Source organism: Cavia porcellus, unplaced genomic scaffold, assembly GCF_034190915.1.
Source record: "Cavia porcellus strain 051 isolate PalLab524CR breed Dunkin Hartley unplaced genomic scaffold, mCavPor4.1 scaffold_11, whole genome shotgun sequence".
Classification (NCBI taxonomy): domain Eukaryota; kingdom Metazoa; phylum Chordata; class Mammalia; order Rodentia; family Caviidae; genus Cavia; species Cavia porcellus.
This window is the reverse complement of record NW_026947494.1, coordinates 26,890,438-26,907,037: the sequence shown is the minus strand read 5'-3', so window position 1 is coordinate 26,907,037 and position 16,600 is coordinate 26,890,438. Positions and strand designations below refer to the sequence as shown.

Here is a 16,600-nt window from a genome sequence, read left to right as displayed (position 1 = left end):
ATATGGAAACCACCAGTCTGTGAAGAGGCTTGGACTTCAGTGGCTACATCTGAAGAAAGGGACCTTCCTGGCCACACATTCGAACTAATACACAAAGTATTTCAAGCACTTTAGGCCTTAAAAGCTACATATGTTGTTTGACAGGTTAGAGGGTTTGAGGTATTTTAGCCTTGGCCAGTGGTTGCCAAAACTGATTTTAAATAATCTAGTAGGAATTTTGTTCTTTTAAAATTAACCTTTAAAGTTTGCGTAATATAAAACTTAAAGTAGTACAGAAGTGAATGTGGTCAGTTCCTTTTTACTTATTACCCAGACTTAACTATTACTAACTCATACCTAATTCTGTTTTTTTCTATACTTCTGCCTACCTCTTTCCTGTGGATGAGGGTGGGTTTGTGGGATTGAAGTTAGAGCCTTCAGCTTGAGTTGCATCCCAGACTTTTATTTTGAGAAAGACTTTTACTGAATTGCACAGACTGGCTGGAATTTTTGATCTTTCCTGCCTCAGCCTCCCAAGCCATTGGGATTACAGGGGTATGCCACTGTACCTGGCTCCCTTGGATTATTTTGAAATAAAGGCTAGGCTTATCATATTTCATGCATATTAAGTATATATCTCTAAGAATTAAGAACTCTTAATAAATGTAACGTAAAACCATTATTGCACCTTTCAAATTTCATGTTAATTAGTATCAGTTTAAGTTCAAATTTTCCTCACTGTTCCTGTGTTTTGTTTTGTTTGTCATGCTGAAGATCACACCCAGGCCCTTGTGCATATTAAAATATGCTATCACTGAGTCACATATCCAGCCCTGATTATAAACTTTTAAGTTTTCGTTTCACCCTCTTAGCTGTTTTTTTGTTGTTAATCAAGATTCATTGAAATTGATATTTTGTGATTGATAGATTTCTTAAATTGCTTAATCTCACCCATATTTTTGTTTGTTTGCAGTTTGCTAAAGAAATCAAACTATATGTCTAATAGTTTCTCAGAGTGTGGATTTGGATAATTAATCCTTTAGTGACATTTAATATGCTTTTCCATCCCCTGTGGATTGATTAATGGCTTGATCACATTTGAGTTCTGATTTCTTTAACTCTGAAAGTCTTATTACCTGATACCACATTTATATCAAATATACAGCATTCATACAAACCCATGATTATTTTCCATGGCAGTTTTATACTCTAGGCATCTTATTTCTTAGGAGGCTTTATTTCAGACCCCTTGAAGAAGGGTGTTATCAGATCCACAGTGCTAGAATTTAGGCAGATTTCTTATTAACAGAAATCTGCATTTGCTGACTCAAAGAGACAGTCTCCTTATATATCTTTGATATCTACAACTCTGAAAATGTAACTTACTCATAGCCTACTACTTAACAATATTGTTCTTTTTACAAGCATTTCTCTTAGAAAAATTGCAGTCATGCTTCCTGGGTCAGGGTCTCCTCTCCATTATATGCTTATTAATTATGTGACTGGAAGGGCCTTAGCTGTGTTGTGTCTCCATTTCTTTATCTGGAGAATGGAAATCATCATAGTACATACCAGCAAGGTTATGGTGGAAGTGTAGAGCAGTGTCTGACATGCAGTAGAATGCTTGTGTTTGTTGTTGTCACAGTATTTCATAAAATACTTAGGCAGAGACAAAAAAGGTGGGGGGGCTGGGGATTTAGCTCAGCAGCATAAGTGCCTGCCTTGTAAGCAGGCAGTCGTGAGTTCGATCCCCGGTCTGTTAAAAAAGGAAAAAGACAAAAAAAAAAAAAAAAAAAATACTTGGGCAGCATCGTAATTACTCTGAGTTGTAATAACTGAAAGCAGTACAGGTGCTTGTATTGTTGTTACATGTTGAGAAAGGTCACTCCCAAGTTTGGAATTCATGTACTTTTAAATCTCACATTTTCCATCCCTTCCTCTTATAGAAGAAGAAACAGACTCAGACAGGCAGAATCAGAGGCAGGGCCAGAATGCTAATGCGGATTCATATGTGGATTCATGACTGATTTGGCCAGCGTGCTTTACACCAAACTGAGAATGATAGTTCAGCTCAGCTGGTTCTTCAGAGAGGGGAAATATGGTCATTTTCATAACATCCTGCCTAGCTTCCTTGTATTCAATAAGGTTGAGCTTTCTTCATATTTTGTGAATTAAGCATAGAACTGAAATCTGATATCTCTGTCTTCTAGGTTGCCAGCATTTTTCGTCGTCCCCACACCTCTTATGGAGGAGGATGTACTGCGCTTTCAGGGTCATGGCATACCAGTAAGTGCATCTGCTTGTTGCCCATCCTAACAGAATGATCCTACTTAAACCCCTTGGCTTTGATGCTCAAGAGTTTTGTCCTTAGTCCAAGAGTGATGCAAAAATATTACAGGAGCCAGGCATGCTGGTGCACACCTGTAATCCCAGCACTGGAAAGGCTGAGGCAGGAGGATTGTTGAGAGCATGAGATCAGCCTGGGCTACAAAGTGACAAGGTCAACCTGAACTGCATAGTGAGACCCTGTCTCAAAAAGGCAAAACAAAACAAAACACACACACACACACACACACACACACATATGGATAGATATAAATATAGATAGGTATATGATAGGGATAGTATTTTAAGATTCTTTTTGGGAGTCTCTGGGACACAAGGCTTTCTGGGACAGTTTTGAAGTTTTCACAAATGCACTCAATTTTAGCAGACATTGAAAAGTGCTGAGTGTTACAGGTGTGCCTGCTGTTGAGAATAAGCTAATTTAATGCCTAAAATCACTTTGAACCTGAGCTGACTACTTTGAATCCTACATAAAAGTAAGATTTAAAATTCTTTTTGGCCAGCACTGTTAATCTTGGTATAGGCTTGAGTTGTGTTTTCTCCCGGACAACATGAGGGTCTTCTTGGTTTTCATAGAATTGAATGGGATGGGAACCGTATTTAATGTGTCACTGATCAAAGAAAGCAAGACTTTGGCAGTCACTCCCATTTCTAATTGGTGGCTGAAAGTTTCTCAGCCTGCAAGGAATTTAGTAAAGAACAAGAATGCCGTGCTTTGCATGTGGCTGGCTCTCAAAAGGGTCACTTTCCAACTAGGGACAAGCTAGGGAAGCAACATACTGTGCCCAGAGGTGTCTGTGGGTTGGACGGTAGTGAACAAGGCCTACAGTGCAGGAGAGGCCCCTGCTGGGCCCACAGGCCTGCCTGGCAGCACCAGCCAGTACACTGTTGGGAACATCTGCTGGCCAGGTGCCAGATGTCCTAATCTTTCAGGAGAAGCCAGAGATAGACTTTTGTGTGAGATTTTTTGATCTCTGTGAATATATGTGAGTGATTCAGATGTTTCAATAACATGTCTTTGGGTCAGAGTTGGATCACATCCCACCAGTTTGAAATCTTTCATTTATATAGCATCAGTCAGCAAACTTTCTGGGCTCAAGACTCTTTCTGCTCTTAAAAATTATTGGTGCTCTCAGAATTTTTTGTTTATGTGAGTTAAACCTATTGGTACTTGTCATATTAAGAAATCCAATTGAAAGTTTTTAAAAAATTTAGCTGGGCATGGTGGCGCATGCCTATAATCCCAGCACTCAAGAGGCTAAGGCAGGAGGAGTGCTGTGAGTTTGAGGCCAGCCCAGGCTACATAGAGAATTTAAGGTCAACCTGAACTACATAGTGAGACCCTCTCAAAAAAAGCCAAAAATTTAAGTAACATTCATGTTAGCATAAGTAACATATTTCTATAATAAAATAACATTGTTTTACATTATTTTAGAGAATAGACCACTACTAGATTTCTGTGTCTGATCCTTTTTTTTTTTTTTAGTCTGTTGAGGTGTGTTTGGGTTTGGTTGAAATATGTGAAGAGAAAAATCAGGTGTGATTTGGGAAAGGATGGTATATTTAATAACCATTATTAAATAATAGCCTAATTGAGAACATTATTCTTTCATGACATAAAAAAATTGGTGACAGTTTCATAAAAGTTAGTTGCGAAAAGGAATCTGAAAATATAAGGAATTTCTTGTTCTTTCTTTAAACCTACTAGTATAGGGCCAGGGATTTGGCTTAATGTCATAAGCGCCTGCCTGGCAAGTGCAAGGTCATGAGTTCATTCTCTGGTACCAAAAAAACAAACAAACAAAAAAAAAAAAAACCCCTAGTATATCTTCTACTTTGAATATATCTTTTTTTTTTTTTTTTTTTGTCTTTTTCCTTTTTGTTGGTACCAGGGATCGAACTCATGACTGCCTGCTTTGCAAGGCAGGCACTTATGCCACTGAGCTAAATCCCCAGCCCCTTACTTTGAATATATCTTAAAACATGCATGATTTTACTGGACATGGTAGTCCACTCTTGTTTTTTGGTTTGTTTTTGTTTTGCAACAAGCTCTAATTAGGTGACCAAGACTGATCTCAAACTCATAGTGATTCCCTTGTCTCAGCTTCCTGGCTGGGATTACAGCCATGTACCACCACATCTGACTGATGATCCACTCTGGTAATCCCAGGACTAGGAAAGCTGAGACAGGAGGATTGCAGACCAATTTGTACAGTTTATCAAGATCCTGTCCCAAAGTAGAGGTGGGTGTGTAGCTCAGTTCAGAGTCCTGGATTATTCCCCAGTATGGAGGCCAGGGTATACACTGGCCATTTGAAAAGCATTTGTAGGTTATACAGATCTTCTAAATATTAACACAGTTGATTATATAAGATTAAAAAATCATAATATCATCTCATCAGATGAGCCTTGAAATAGCTAACATGGTATATACTAGTTTTCTATGGTTCTCTGAAGTTTGAAAGCTCAATGTTTTGTCATTGTCAACAATTTATCAGTTGCTTTCTTTTTTTTCCCCAATTAAAAAAAAATATTTATTTATTTATTTATTTTATTTATTTATATTTTTTTTATCGGTACTGGGGATCGAACTCACGACCGCCTGCTTGCAAGGCAGGTGCTTATGCCGCTGAGCTAAATCCCCAGCCCCTATCAGTTGCTTGCTATAAAGTGATGAACTCACTTTCTTTTTTTTAGAATGAATTTCAGTACCAAAGTCTGAATATCAGAAGTTTGTATGTCAGTTGTTCAGTTCTACATAAAAGGTAGCTAGGCAGCTGTACAAGGATCTGTTCTGGAGGCAAGCTTTGTACTTCACTGTTTACTTCCCACTCCACCTCACAGAATGTTAAAGTGTGTAAAACTAATCAATTTAGCCCTGTGTTAAGGACATTCTCAAGGGAATCCGGTTCTTGCTGCTGGTAGAGACAGCATAGCACAAAGAGATGAGCAGTACGGTCTGCTCACGTAGAGTGGCTCTAAGCCTCTAGCAGTTCTTCCCCATCATCACTTCTCCTCCACTGCGGATGTCAGCAAAGTGGAAAAGATAAATTGTCACTGTACTGCGAAGAGTCTGGGGGCCTCCCAGGGCAGTGTATACACTACACTTTGAAAGTCAGGGCTTTCAGAGAATGAGGATGAGAATCTCTGTCCTTCAGCCCTTCACACAGTGTCAGAAAGACGGCATGCTCTATAAGAACACAGTAGGCGGATTGTCCACATAGGCGACAATGGGCTGATTCTCCATCACCAGGACCTGTCAGCTTCTTAGTTATGCTACATTTTAACCAGGTCTTGGGACTGAGTAGAAAGCATTCTTAGGGCAGGGCATGGTGGCGCATGCCTGTAATCCCAGTACTCAGGAGGCTGAGGCAGAAGGATCACTGTCAGTTGGCTAGCCTACGCTACATAGTGAGTTCCGGATGCAGATGATGCTGGGTCGGTAGCCCTGTGCTCTGCCTGTTTGCTTCGCTCTCCCTTCCTGCCTTTGCTTCCTGCTCTGTAGTGATGACGTCTCAGTTCAGGCAGTTCCTGGCTGCCGTGCTAGAGAGTTTGGCCTCTTTGTCCCTCTGTGGAGTCCGTGTCTTTTTTTGCTCTGTGGCTAATGAAAATTGCTATAACTTAAACAAAACAGCAGACTGGACTTCATGGGATCCAAGCAAACTGAATGTTTCCTTGCCTCAACTGGGCCTTTGCCTTGCTCAGCACAATTTAACTTCATTTTGTTCATGTATCATCCCTGCTCTGTGTGAACACGCGTTCATTCTCTTTAAAAAGTTTGTAATATCCTATTTATTTATTTATTTTTAAATTTTGAGACCAGTTCTTACTATATAGTTCAGGCTGACTTTGAACTTACCGTGTAGCCCAGATTGGCCTTGAACTTGCAGGTGATCCTTCTGCCTCAGTCTCCTTAGTGCTAGAATTACAGCCATGTGCCACTACACCCTGTGTGTAAAATCATTCTCACTACCACCTTTCCCCTGCTTCTGTGGGATGCAGGACTTAACAAGAACTCCCTCAGCTTCCTTCTCAGCCTCCTATTGTTTCCTTCTGTGCTCGTGCTTCCTCTATGTCAAACCTGAATCCCTGCCTGTGTCTGGATTGCTTTGTATGGAGTCTGCTTCCATCAGCCTTTCCTCTTCTTCGATTGTTTCTGAACTGTGTTCTCTCAAAAGACGTCATTAGGACTTCCCTAACCTGCAGAAGCCCTTTCTTAACTGACCTGTCCTCCTGCCCTGTACTGCTAAATGTACAGAGAGCCTATTCTTACTTTCTCTACTCATTTCTTCTTCCATATTTTTTTCTTTTTTGAGGTTCCAAGGATCAACCTACAGCTTCACCCACACTAAGCACGTGCCCTGCTCTTGAGCTGCACTCCTCACCCCTATTTCTTGCTGCAGGAGGACTTCTACCTGCCCCACCCCCACCCCACCCCACATCACCCCACCCCCTCGGGCATTGCCCTAGCCGAGCCTGGGCAGCCTGGCTCTTGGTGACTCCCTGCAGTGTTTCACACAGGTTACATTCCTCTCTTCTCATCTCTGAAATTCCTGTGCTGGCTCTGGAAACACTAGTGTCTTGGTCTTATAATGCCTTCTTTTCCTTCTTAAACTAATTTCTGCCCTCTAATTATAGATATTCCCCTAAAAATCTGTCTTTGACTCTGTTAATAGAGACACCTTAAAATGCACTCCAAAATGAGTAATTTCCCCTTTCAAAAATATGATTGCTGGAGGTGGTGGTGCGTGCCTGTAAGCACAGCATGTGAGAGGTTCATAAAGGAAGATTGTGAGTTTGAGGTCAGCCTGGGCTACCTAGTGAATTCAAGGCCAGCCAGTGCTATATATATAAGATGAGACCTTGTCTCAAAAAGAAAAAAAGTGACTACTTGTTGCCTGATGTTAAGTAATTTATACTAAAAACTCTGAGGTTCTTTCCCAAAGGGAAATTGATGCATTGCAACAATAGGTAAAGCTTTTTTTGCTAAATCTTATGAGAATTCTCTCTCTAACCAGGACTTTTGCTTTCTTTTTTTGTTTGTGGTACTGAGGATTAAACTCAGCCTTTGCACTGATCCACATATGTAGCTGTTTAATTTGTTGATATTTTGTGATACTTGGGGTGGAACCCAGGGCATTTAGACTGAGCCACGCCCAGCTGGGTTTCTATTTACTGTTTCAAATAAAGAATAGCAAGGAAGTTAGTTGCTCTTCAGGCTTCAGACAGATGAGGCATTTCTGAGTAGAAGTTATCCTTACACACGTCCCAGAATACACACGTACAGGATAGGACTGGATATCAACAAAGGCCTTGCCAGGCATGGTGGTGCACACCTCTAATTCCAGCATGCAGGAGCTGAGGTGGGAGGATCAGTTGCTATGAGTTTGAGGCCAGGCTGGGCTACATAGTAAATTCAAGGACAGCCTGAGCAGTATAGCAGGATCCTGTCTGAAAATAAACAAGCAAACAAAAAATAATCAAGGAAGGCCTATCATTTTTGTCCCAGGAGGGGAAATAAGATAGATTAGGAACCTTTAATTTCCTGAATGCTGCCATCCAGTCATGGCTAAGAGTGCTCACCTCCATATCCAAGTGACCTGCACCAACTAGGGGACATGACTGAGTGTTTGAAGTATTACCACCTTCACAAGAGGTTTCTACTCATTGCTTAGCGTGATGTCAGACAAGGGACTGAGGAGAGCAGTAAAGGGCCCTTCGGCTGTCTGTTCTAACACTTCTGCCTAGAATGAGCCTGTAAGTGTGGCAGAGTCCCCAGAGGGAGTTGTTCTTTTTGGCACTTTTGTGTCCTCTGTCCTCATTCTCCTCTTTGGCTCATCTGTTCCCTATCAGCTGGCCATCCGCTCCTGTGTCCAGAACACCAGCCCTGCCTTCTCTTCTACCTTGTTAATCCTCATGTTAGGGGCCCCGAGTCTCTCCACATGGACGTCCTAGCAGCAGTAGGCACCACTACCCAGTGCTGACTCCGCTCTGTTTCCTAGGAGCCCCTGGAAGTGCTAGTCTCTGTTCCCCTAGAAGCGAGTCAGGGCCCATGGCTTGGTCAGCAGAGCCAAGATCGGATGTTCAACCTCTTGAACCCTTAGCAAAGCCGTTATGTAGGACACTGAAGGCACAGTGGTAATTTCCTTGACCAACCAGCTTTTCCCTCTCCTCCATTCTAGGCTCCACTGGAGGATTACTTTGCCCCCACAATCAGTTTATCTTCCTTTGAGCCTGCAAAATAAATAAAACCTCCCGCAGGGTCTATAAAAAAGCTGAAAGACCTTAGCCTGTCATCTGTGGTCACTTACAGGATGTCTGCATCCTTTGCCCTCACTTTGTTTTTTCTTGAAATCCTATCATCTACCACATTCCACCATCTATTATATTTTGAGAGTATAAGCTCTAGAGGTGGAATAGCATCTTCATCCTCTTAATGCCTTTAGCAGCCTCTGCACTGCCTTCTACGTGTGAGTCTTAGATTCAGCCCATTCTTCGTGGTGTGAGCTGTCTGAGGATGGGAGCTGCCCACTGCCTGCTGCCATCTAGTAGAGCGCAACCTTGAGGGTCAGACTGCAGCTGCTTGGGGAAGTCCTTTGGGCTCTTTGAACCTCAGTTTCTTGCTGTAAATGGGAATAATAATCATTATGTACCACAGAGAAAGAACTGCACATTAATGAGTTAATTCACACCTGACATGTGAGCTGCACTCCAGTAATCACTAGTGTCCTAATAATAGTAATAATGCTGTTTTGATCATCTAGGTTATCAGCACTGGAGTTAAGTCAAAGTTAAACCATAAGAAAGTTGGAGTCTGGCTGCCTAGTCCTAGTCCTGTTTTTGTTTTTTAAGAGTAAGTCACACTCTGCCATAAGGAATGATAAACAAGTCATTTGTAGGAAAATGGATGCAGTTTAAGACCATAATGTTAAGTAAATTAGAAATACAAGCTTGGTCCAAGGATTTAGCTCAGCGGCATAAGTACCTACCTGGCAAGTGCGAAGTCGTGAGTTCAACTCCCAGTTCCTCCCAAAAAAACAAAACAAGCTTAAATAGCACATGGTTTGTCTTACATGAAAAATTCAATATATAAATAAAATGGCAAGGAAAAAATAGGTAAGAGGAAAACAGGAGAGCAAAAACGTTATTGCTGTCCAGCATGGACCATGTATCTAAAAATGTAACTTGATTTAATATAATCATCTTATGTGTTTTTTGCCCTCTTAGTCTGGTTGTTAATCTATATATATGACAGTTAACTTTCTAAGGATCTGTAAGCTAAATAATCTGATACTGGGAAAGTAAAAGGGGGAGAGAGGGAAGGGGAAGAAAAGAATTGAGGTGTTATGTGCACACACCAGTTCTGTACAATGAACGTAATAAATATACTAAAAGAATTGGGGGGGAGATAAGTTTTTTGGGGAGGTACCAGAAATCAAACTCAGGATCTTGCACTTGCCAGGCAGGCACTGTGCTGCTGAGCTATATCTCTGGCCCTAAAAATTTTTTTAAAGGAACAAAAAAAAAAACCCTCAGACTAAATCAGTCTGGTGTTTTATTAAGTAAATTCTACCAGGCTTAATAAAGCTGAGTATACTCAGCCATTTCATATTGAAATTATGAATTTCCCTGTCTGAACTTGAATGCTAAGATTACTGGCTATCTGGTTGTGAATATTCCACCTAGCAAGTGGTTTTTCTTCTCTAGATATGGTGTTGGTCCTGCCACAATGGAAGTGCTCTTTTGAAAATGTCAGCACTGCCCAAAGAACAGGATGATGGCATTTTACAGATGCAGAAGAGCTTCTTGGATGGGTGAGTATTAATTCTACAATTTGTTAGGTAGTTCAGTTCCTGTTTACTAAGTAGCCAGCGCTCTTACCAGTGTGTCTTACTTCTTTTCATGTGTTTGACTTTCGAGACAGTCTCACTATGTAGTCTAGGCTAACCTTGATCTTAGGATCCTCCTATCTCAGGCACTCAGATTCTGTGATTTTTGCTTTGCCAAGAGACAGTATAACAATTGTAAGAATGTCAATGGTTCTAGAGGTGCATGCTGAAGTATTTAGGGGCAATAACATGATGTCGGTAATATTAATTGCTGTCAAATCTAGGCTCTGATGTATATCACTGTAGTATACTACTTTTCTACATGTTGAAACTATCAAAATAAAACTTAAAAATGCAAATGAATAAGTGAAAAAGAGCAAAAGGGTAGGTTAATTGAGTTGGCCACAATCACAATTTCTAACAACTTACTAACCATGGGCTGGATGGGTCGACTCTGTGACCTCCATTACCATACCAATAGACTGGGGACAGTGGTCCAGCAGCTGTTGACTCATTGATGTGGATTAAGTGGTGGTAGGGCAGAGGGGACATTGTGGGGAGAGCTCTTAGCATAGACTATTAGTAGTAAGTGCTTAGGGAAAGTAAGCTATTTTAAATTCATGTTTGGTCTTTTAATCTCATGTTACTTTTTGATACTTAGAATTTACAAGACCATCCACAGGCCACCTTATGAAATTGTTAGAACCGAAGACTTGTCAAGCAACTTCCTATCCCTGCAGGAAATCCAGACTGCATACTGTAAATTTAAACAGCTGTTTCTGATAGGTGAGAAGAATGCTGAGCAAAAACTTTCTGTCAAATGGGCAAAGACATGCTGCATGGATCAGGTGAAAGTTGGTGCCTTTTCTCTGGGTTGGTGGTAAGCAGGGGCTCACAGCCTCGAGGGTCACTGTTGTGTGGTGGCTGTAAGGCCAGCTAGCATTCACATACTCCCTTCTCTAGGCTTTTCACTGTGATCTCCTTACTAGGGTAGTGATCACACAGCCATCCTCTTTTCTTCTTTCCCAGCATTCCAGATTGCTCATTGGTGAGCATTTTGACTTCTCTTTTTGGTTTGAACTATGCAATACCTGTAGACACTGACTTGATTAATCATTTATAAGGTAAATGACTTTATCTTCCTTTCTTGGTATGCCTTTTTTCCAAAGTGGAAATTACTTAATTTTTTTCCGGGTGGGCATGTCTCATTTCTTACAGTGAAAAAGAATTGAATTAACAAGAAATATATAAGTAGAAAATGAAATACTCCTGTTCTAGCACCTGCTACTCTCTCATTTCCTGCCCTTGCTGCCTACTACTAGTGAAAATGTAGAATTTACTCATTTGGGACAGACCCAGTTGCCTATTGATTCTCTCCATTTTTGAGTCTGCTTTCTGAGTTTTGTCACCCTTGAAGGTAACTTTGTAGCCCAGAAAATTCTTTAACTATTTTAAGATTCATTCTACTGATCTTTCTTGAATTTCCATTGCGTATGTGCTCAGCATTGTAATAAGGATGAGCATGATACAGAGAGTTTATGCTCTCGCAAGGCAAACAGAAGCATGTGCCTCTAACTAAAACATGTTGTGATATATGTTATAAAATAGATTCTTCGGAAGTAGGATCCTGGAAGAAAAATCCTGTTACGGTTTGATCCAGGGCTGCAGTTCTACAGTTTCTTTTTAATCTCCCAGCATTTCGAAGGCTATCTTCCTTTTATTCATTTGTTTTTGCAATTTTTAAATGTATAGTATTAGATTTCTGTAAAATTGAAGGTTCTTTGTCCTGTAAGATATGTATAGGGAAATCTTGTTGTGGTGTACAAGGTACATGAAGTTGTGTTTCTAATCTTGGGTCCAGCAGACCTACCCCTTACTTTTCTACTGTAAATTTGTAGTTTTGTCATTATAGTAGTTGGCTGTGCATTTCAGTACCTTTCCCTGCGGGATACAGGAAGCAATCTACATGTTTACCCACTTGGAATAACAAATGTCAAGGAGTGTGTATGTGCAAAAATGGCAGAACGGAATTTGGACCCACATTTATGCTTGTCTAAACTGGTTTTGTGTTTGTTTACCCGAGCATCACAGAGGACCCATACCATCCCCAAATTTGTTAAAAATAAGTTTCTTTTTATTTTTCTGGTAGAAGTAGCCCATTCAGTACAGTGTCACATGAAAACCAGATTTCTAAGTTTTGGAGGAAGTCAAAAGTGAATTGTCAAAGCTGAGTATGGTTACACAGCACTTGGGAGACAGAGGCAAGCCCTTGCTGTGAGTTGAGGGCCAGCCTGGGCTACACATTGAATTCAAGGCTAGGCTGAACATACAGCAAGACGATGTCTCAAAAAAAGAAAAACTAAAAGTGAATCATCATCTAGATTACTCGTGCATGAATGATGAAAGTGATCCATTATGGTACAATACATGCTTTCATAACAGAAGAGTGGGGTGTCTGTATGGTGACAGTGATGATGATGACTTTGACATTGGTTATGTGAGCCAAAGTTCCTGTGACAGTGAAATGAAACAAGAATTGACTGATTCAGACACACAGGAAATGCAGACCTCCTTAGTTTGATGACAAAGTAAACAGAAACAGCAATGTGAGTGCATATTTGACTAGCTGAGATGTTGCAAATGGCCATATAACCAAATGGAACGACCTAGTGTTAGAACCAGGTCCAGAAATATACTAAAGTTCTTGGCAAGGGTAAAACATATTGGTCAGAATTTCAGTACTGCCATTCGTATTGGAAAATACTGAACTGCCGAAATACTTCAAGGTACTGTGAAATATGCAAAGATTGAAATACAAGTAAAATGTTTTGTATGTACCAATAGCCAAATTTAAAAATGTATTTATTATGACATCTCACTAACTGAACTAAAAGTATTCATAGGTTAGCACAGATTTCTTATGGTGATTACAGGAATGTAAAATATTTACAGAAAAGAAATGAGTCAAAATATGGCATCAGAGTTTTTGCCCTTAGGATGTGAAGATGTATTATGCATTCAGTTGGGACATTTATCCTGGAGCTCAGCCTTCGGGTCCGTGTTTGATTAGTAATAAACGAATTGATGTCTGTGAACAGACTTGTTGTTCTCAGCTCCCAAATTAATTGGAATATAATATTCGACAGTTGGTTTACTGTTTCCAACTGATGTTACATTTGCTAACAGAGCACAGTAGATCAGTGCAGGAACCTTACACAGGAACAAAGCAGAAATTCCAAATGAAATGTTGCAACTTCAGAACAAAAGATTGTATAGTACTGAATTTCAGAAAGATACAACACTGGCCTGTTATATGGCAAAGAAAGGCAAACTGGTACTGCTGACGTCAGCATTCACCAGGATGGAAATATTGATAGGGAAACCACGACAAAACAAAGCCTGAGATGGAAACCTTCAACACCAAAACCGAAGGTGGAATAGATGTTGATGAGTTATGCAGCAACAATGATGACACCTGAAACACAAAGCATTGGTCAATGGTTGTGTTGAACTCAATCCTAAACATGTGTGGCGTGAACAGTTTGATAGTTTACAAAGAAAATAACAAGTGCAAAATATGGAGAAATTTTCTTAGGGGATTGGGATGAGATCATAAGAAAGAGTACATTTAGAGCAGAGGAAAAACAAATTGTTTCTGCCCAGAGAACTATGCAAAAAATTGCAGAGCACACTGGTAAGCTGACAGGTGTCAGGCAGGCACAGCATCACAGGGGCCTATTATGAAAATAAGAAAGATGTCAACTGTGCCTTCCAGGAAAGTACAGGAAAACAAAAACGTATGTGTAATCAGTGTAAGCAACACTCGTGCAAAGATTACAAATTTGTTGTGTGAACACTGTGTTGGGTGTGACAGTTAAAGCAAAACTTATTTCTGTGGTAGACTTTTGTTTATGTTTACACTGTAGTTCACATAGCTTTTTATTTTTTAATGTTTTAGGTTTTGTAAGCAAGTAAAAAGCTAATGTGAAAATGTTGATGTCTATTCTAAACACTCATTACTTTCTTTTTTTTTTGGTACCGGGGATGGAACTCCTGACCTCATGCTTGCGAGGCAGGTGCTTGTCCTGCTGAGCTAAATCACCAGCCTCATTCATTACATATTTGATACTTTATTGACATTTTTCCCCCCTCTGAGTGCATGTTGTACAATATAGTAGGAAGCTCCTGACAAAACAGGAAGAGAGGAGAGATGACAAGACTGCCATGGGGAAAGGAAAGCTATGCACATGTGCTGTCAGTATAGGCCATATGTGTGTATGGAGCTGCAGCTGTCATGTGTGAAGACTGCCGTGGGTGTGGCAGTTGGAGCAAAGCGTGTTTGTGTGGTAGAGTTCTACTGGTACTTTTATTGCAGTTCACATAGGAATTTATTTTTGATGTTATCTTTGGATTTTTATAAGCCAGAACACAGCTGATTTGAAAATGTTGATGTCTATTCTAAATGTATAATACATATTAAGAGTTGAATACTCCATTTTATTGATCTTATGTTCCTGTTAACTGCACACTATGTAATACAATAAGAACCTCCTGCCAAAACGACAAGACCACTAAGATTTCAAGTATGTCCTACAAAAAGACCAAGAAAGCAAAACACATGTGCTGTCAGTGTAAGTGATGTGTGTGTGTGCTGTTGTCAGGCAGGAGACTTCCTTAGGTGTGATAATGGAAGTAAGGATTACTTTTTTGGCAAGTGCTTTTGGTGTTTTCATTGTAGTTCAAGTGGGAATTTATTTCTGATGTTCTTTTTTAGACTTTGTACACCCATACCAATCAGTGTTGAAAATTTTGATACTGTTTATAAACTTTCAAATATTAAAAATACAATACTGTACTTTTGTTATTTTTCCTGTTACTCATTCTTTAATAAAACTCATAAAAATAAAATTAATAGTTCATCAATAAATTGGTCTTCTGCTCCCAAAGCTATGGACAAAATCAAGCCTCAGTTAAGCTTCGATGGCAGTAATATCCTTGTTGTTAACTATTTCCACCTGATATGTTACTGTCTTTGATGAATTACAGCATAGACAAGGCTTTATGTGTGCGTGTGCAGAAGATATTTCTTAGCTCAGCAATGAAGATCTCTTTTCGAGCAACATACCCTTCTAGAGGACAATTCAAACTTTCTGTTGAAGTTTGAAATGCTCTTTACTGGGCTGAGGATTTAGCACAGCAACATGAGTGCCTGCCTGGCAAGTGCTAGGTCGTGAGTTTAATCCCCAGGACCACAAAAAAAAAAAAAGAAAGAAAGAAAGAAATGCTCTTTACTTAAGTGGAGTCTTCTGTGTGGGTTCTGCAGGCTGAGTCTAGGACTGCTGATTGGAGCAGCACAGGTATTTTGTGGCAGGCATGTGAACGATGACCTGACATCTCATCTCTTCTTTTTCCTTTTTTCAGATAACAGCACTGAATTTTGGGACACAGATATAAAATGGTTTTCTCTCTTGGAAAGTAGCAGCTGGCTTGACATAATCAGGTATCTAAACTATTGTTTTGCTTATGAATTATACAGTTATCTGATTCAGAGTAGTATTAATTGATATATAACTTAATTTTGATAACTGACATTTAAATATTCGGAGTTTTTTTGTTTGTTTTTATTTTTATTTATGTATTTAATTTTTTTTTTTTTTTTTGGTACTAGGGGTTGAACTCAAGACCTTGCGTTTGCCAAGCAGGCACTTATGCTGCTGAGCCAAACCCTGGCCCTGTTTTATTTTTTTTGAGACAGAGTCTCACTGTGTAGTCCAGGTTGTCTTTGAATTCACTATGTAGTCCAGGCTGGCCTGGAACTATTGGCAGTCCTCTTGCCTCAGCGTCTGGCGTGCTGGGATTACAGGTGTGCACCACCATGCCTGGCCCCTCATTTAAATATTCTTGATCATATATTCTATGTCAGGGCTTTGCTGGATTTCACACTTGATAATCATTTCTGTGCTCATTGGATAGAAATGTACCAGCATGCTACCTGCTTACAAAGAAGTGCACTCTACAGACAAGACTTTGAAAGCCTGCAGGAAAGTGCATGGCATCCCAAAATTATAGTTAAGGCAGCAGTGCTGGCTTCCAGGAGAAAATGAGAATGAGCAGACTACTAGCTTTCCACTCAATGCCTTTTTGAATGTTGTGTCTTATACGTGTATTATGTATTATTGTGTTGGGGCATACTGAAGATTGAACACAGGGCCTTGTGCATAATTTTAAGAAATCATGCCTAATGTTAATTAGCCATTTTTGGTTTTGGAGTTAGGTTGAGAGTCCACAGACCAGTTCATTATCTTTCCTAATTAATGTATTGAATAGCTCCTCTCCATTGCCATTAAATAGAGCCTATGACAAAGCAAAATGCGAAACAAATGGTGAGCAAGCGTGAGAGAATAGTTGCAAGTGCAGGCTTTGTCCCCTCACATGGTGCTCTTTCT

The 16,600-nt window shown here is 40.0% G+C and overlaps 1 protein-coding gene across 1 annotated transcript in view; it reads left to right on the top strand.

The window, feature by feature from the left end:
* Mtmr12 (myotubularin related protein 12) overlaps positions 1-16,600 on the top strand; it is an 80,755-nt gene that overhangs the window by 50,818 nt on the left and 13,337 nt on the right. Inside the window, exons 8-11 of the mRNA XM_003470231.4 lie at positions 2,190-2,265; positions 10,033-10,139; positions 10,816-10,940; positions 15,576-15,654. Coding sequence (XP_003470279.1) covers positions 2,190-2,265; positions 10,033-10,139; positions 10,816-10,940; positions 15,576-15,654 — 387 coding nt within the window. The remainder of the gene's footprint in view (positions 1-2,189; positions 2,266-10,032; positions 10,140-10,815; positions 10,941-15,575; positions 15,655-16,600) is intronic.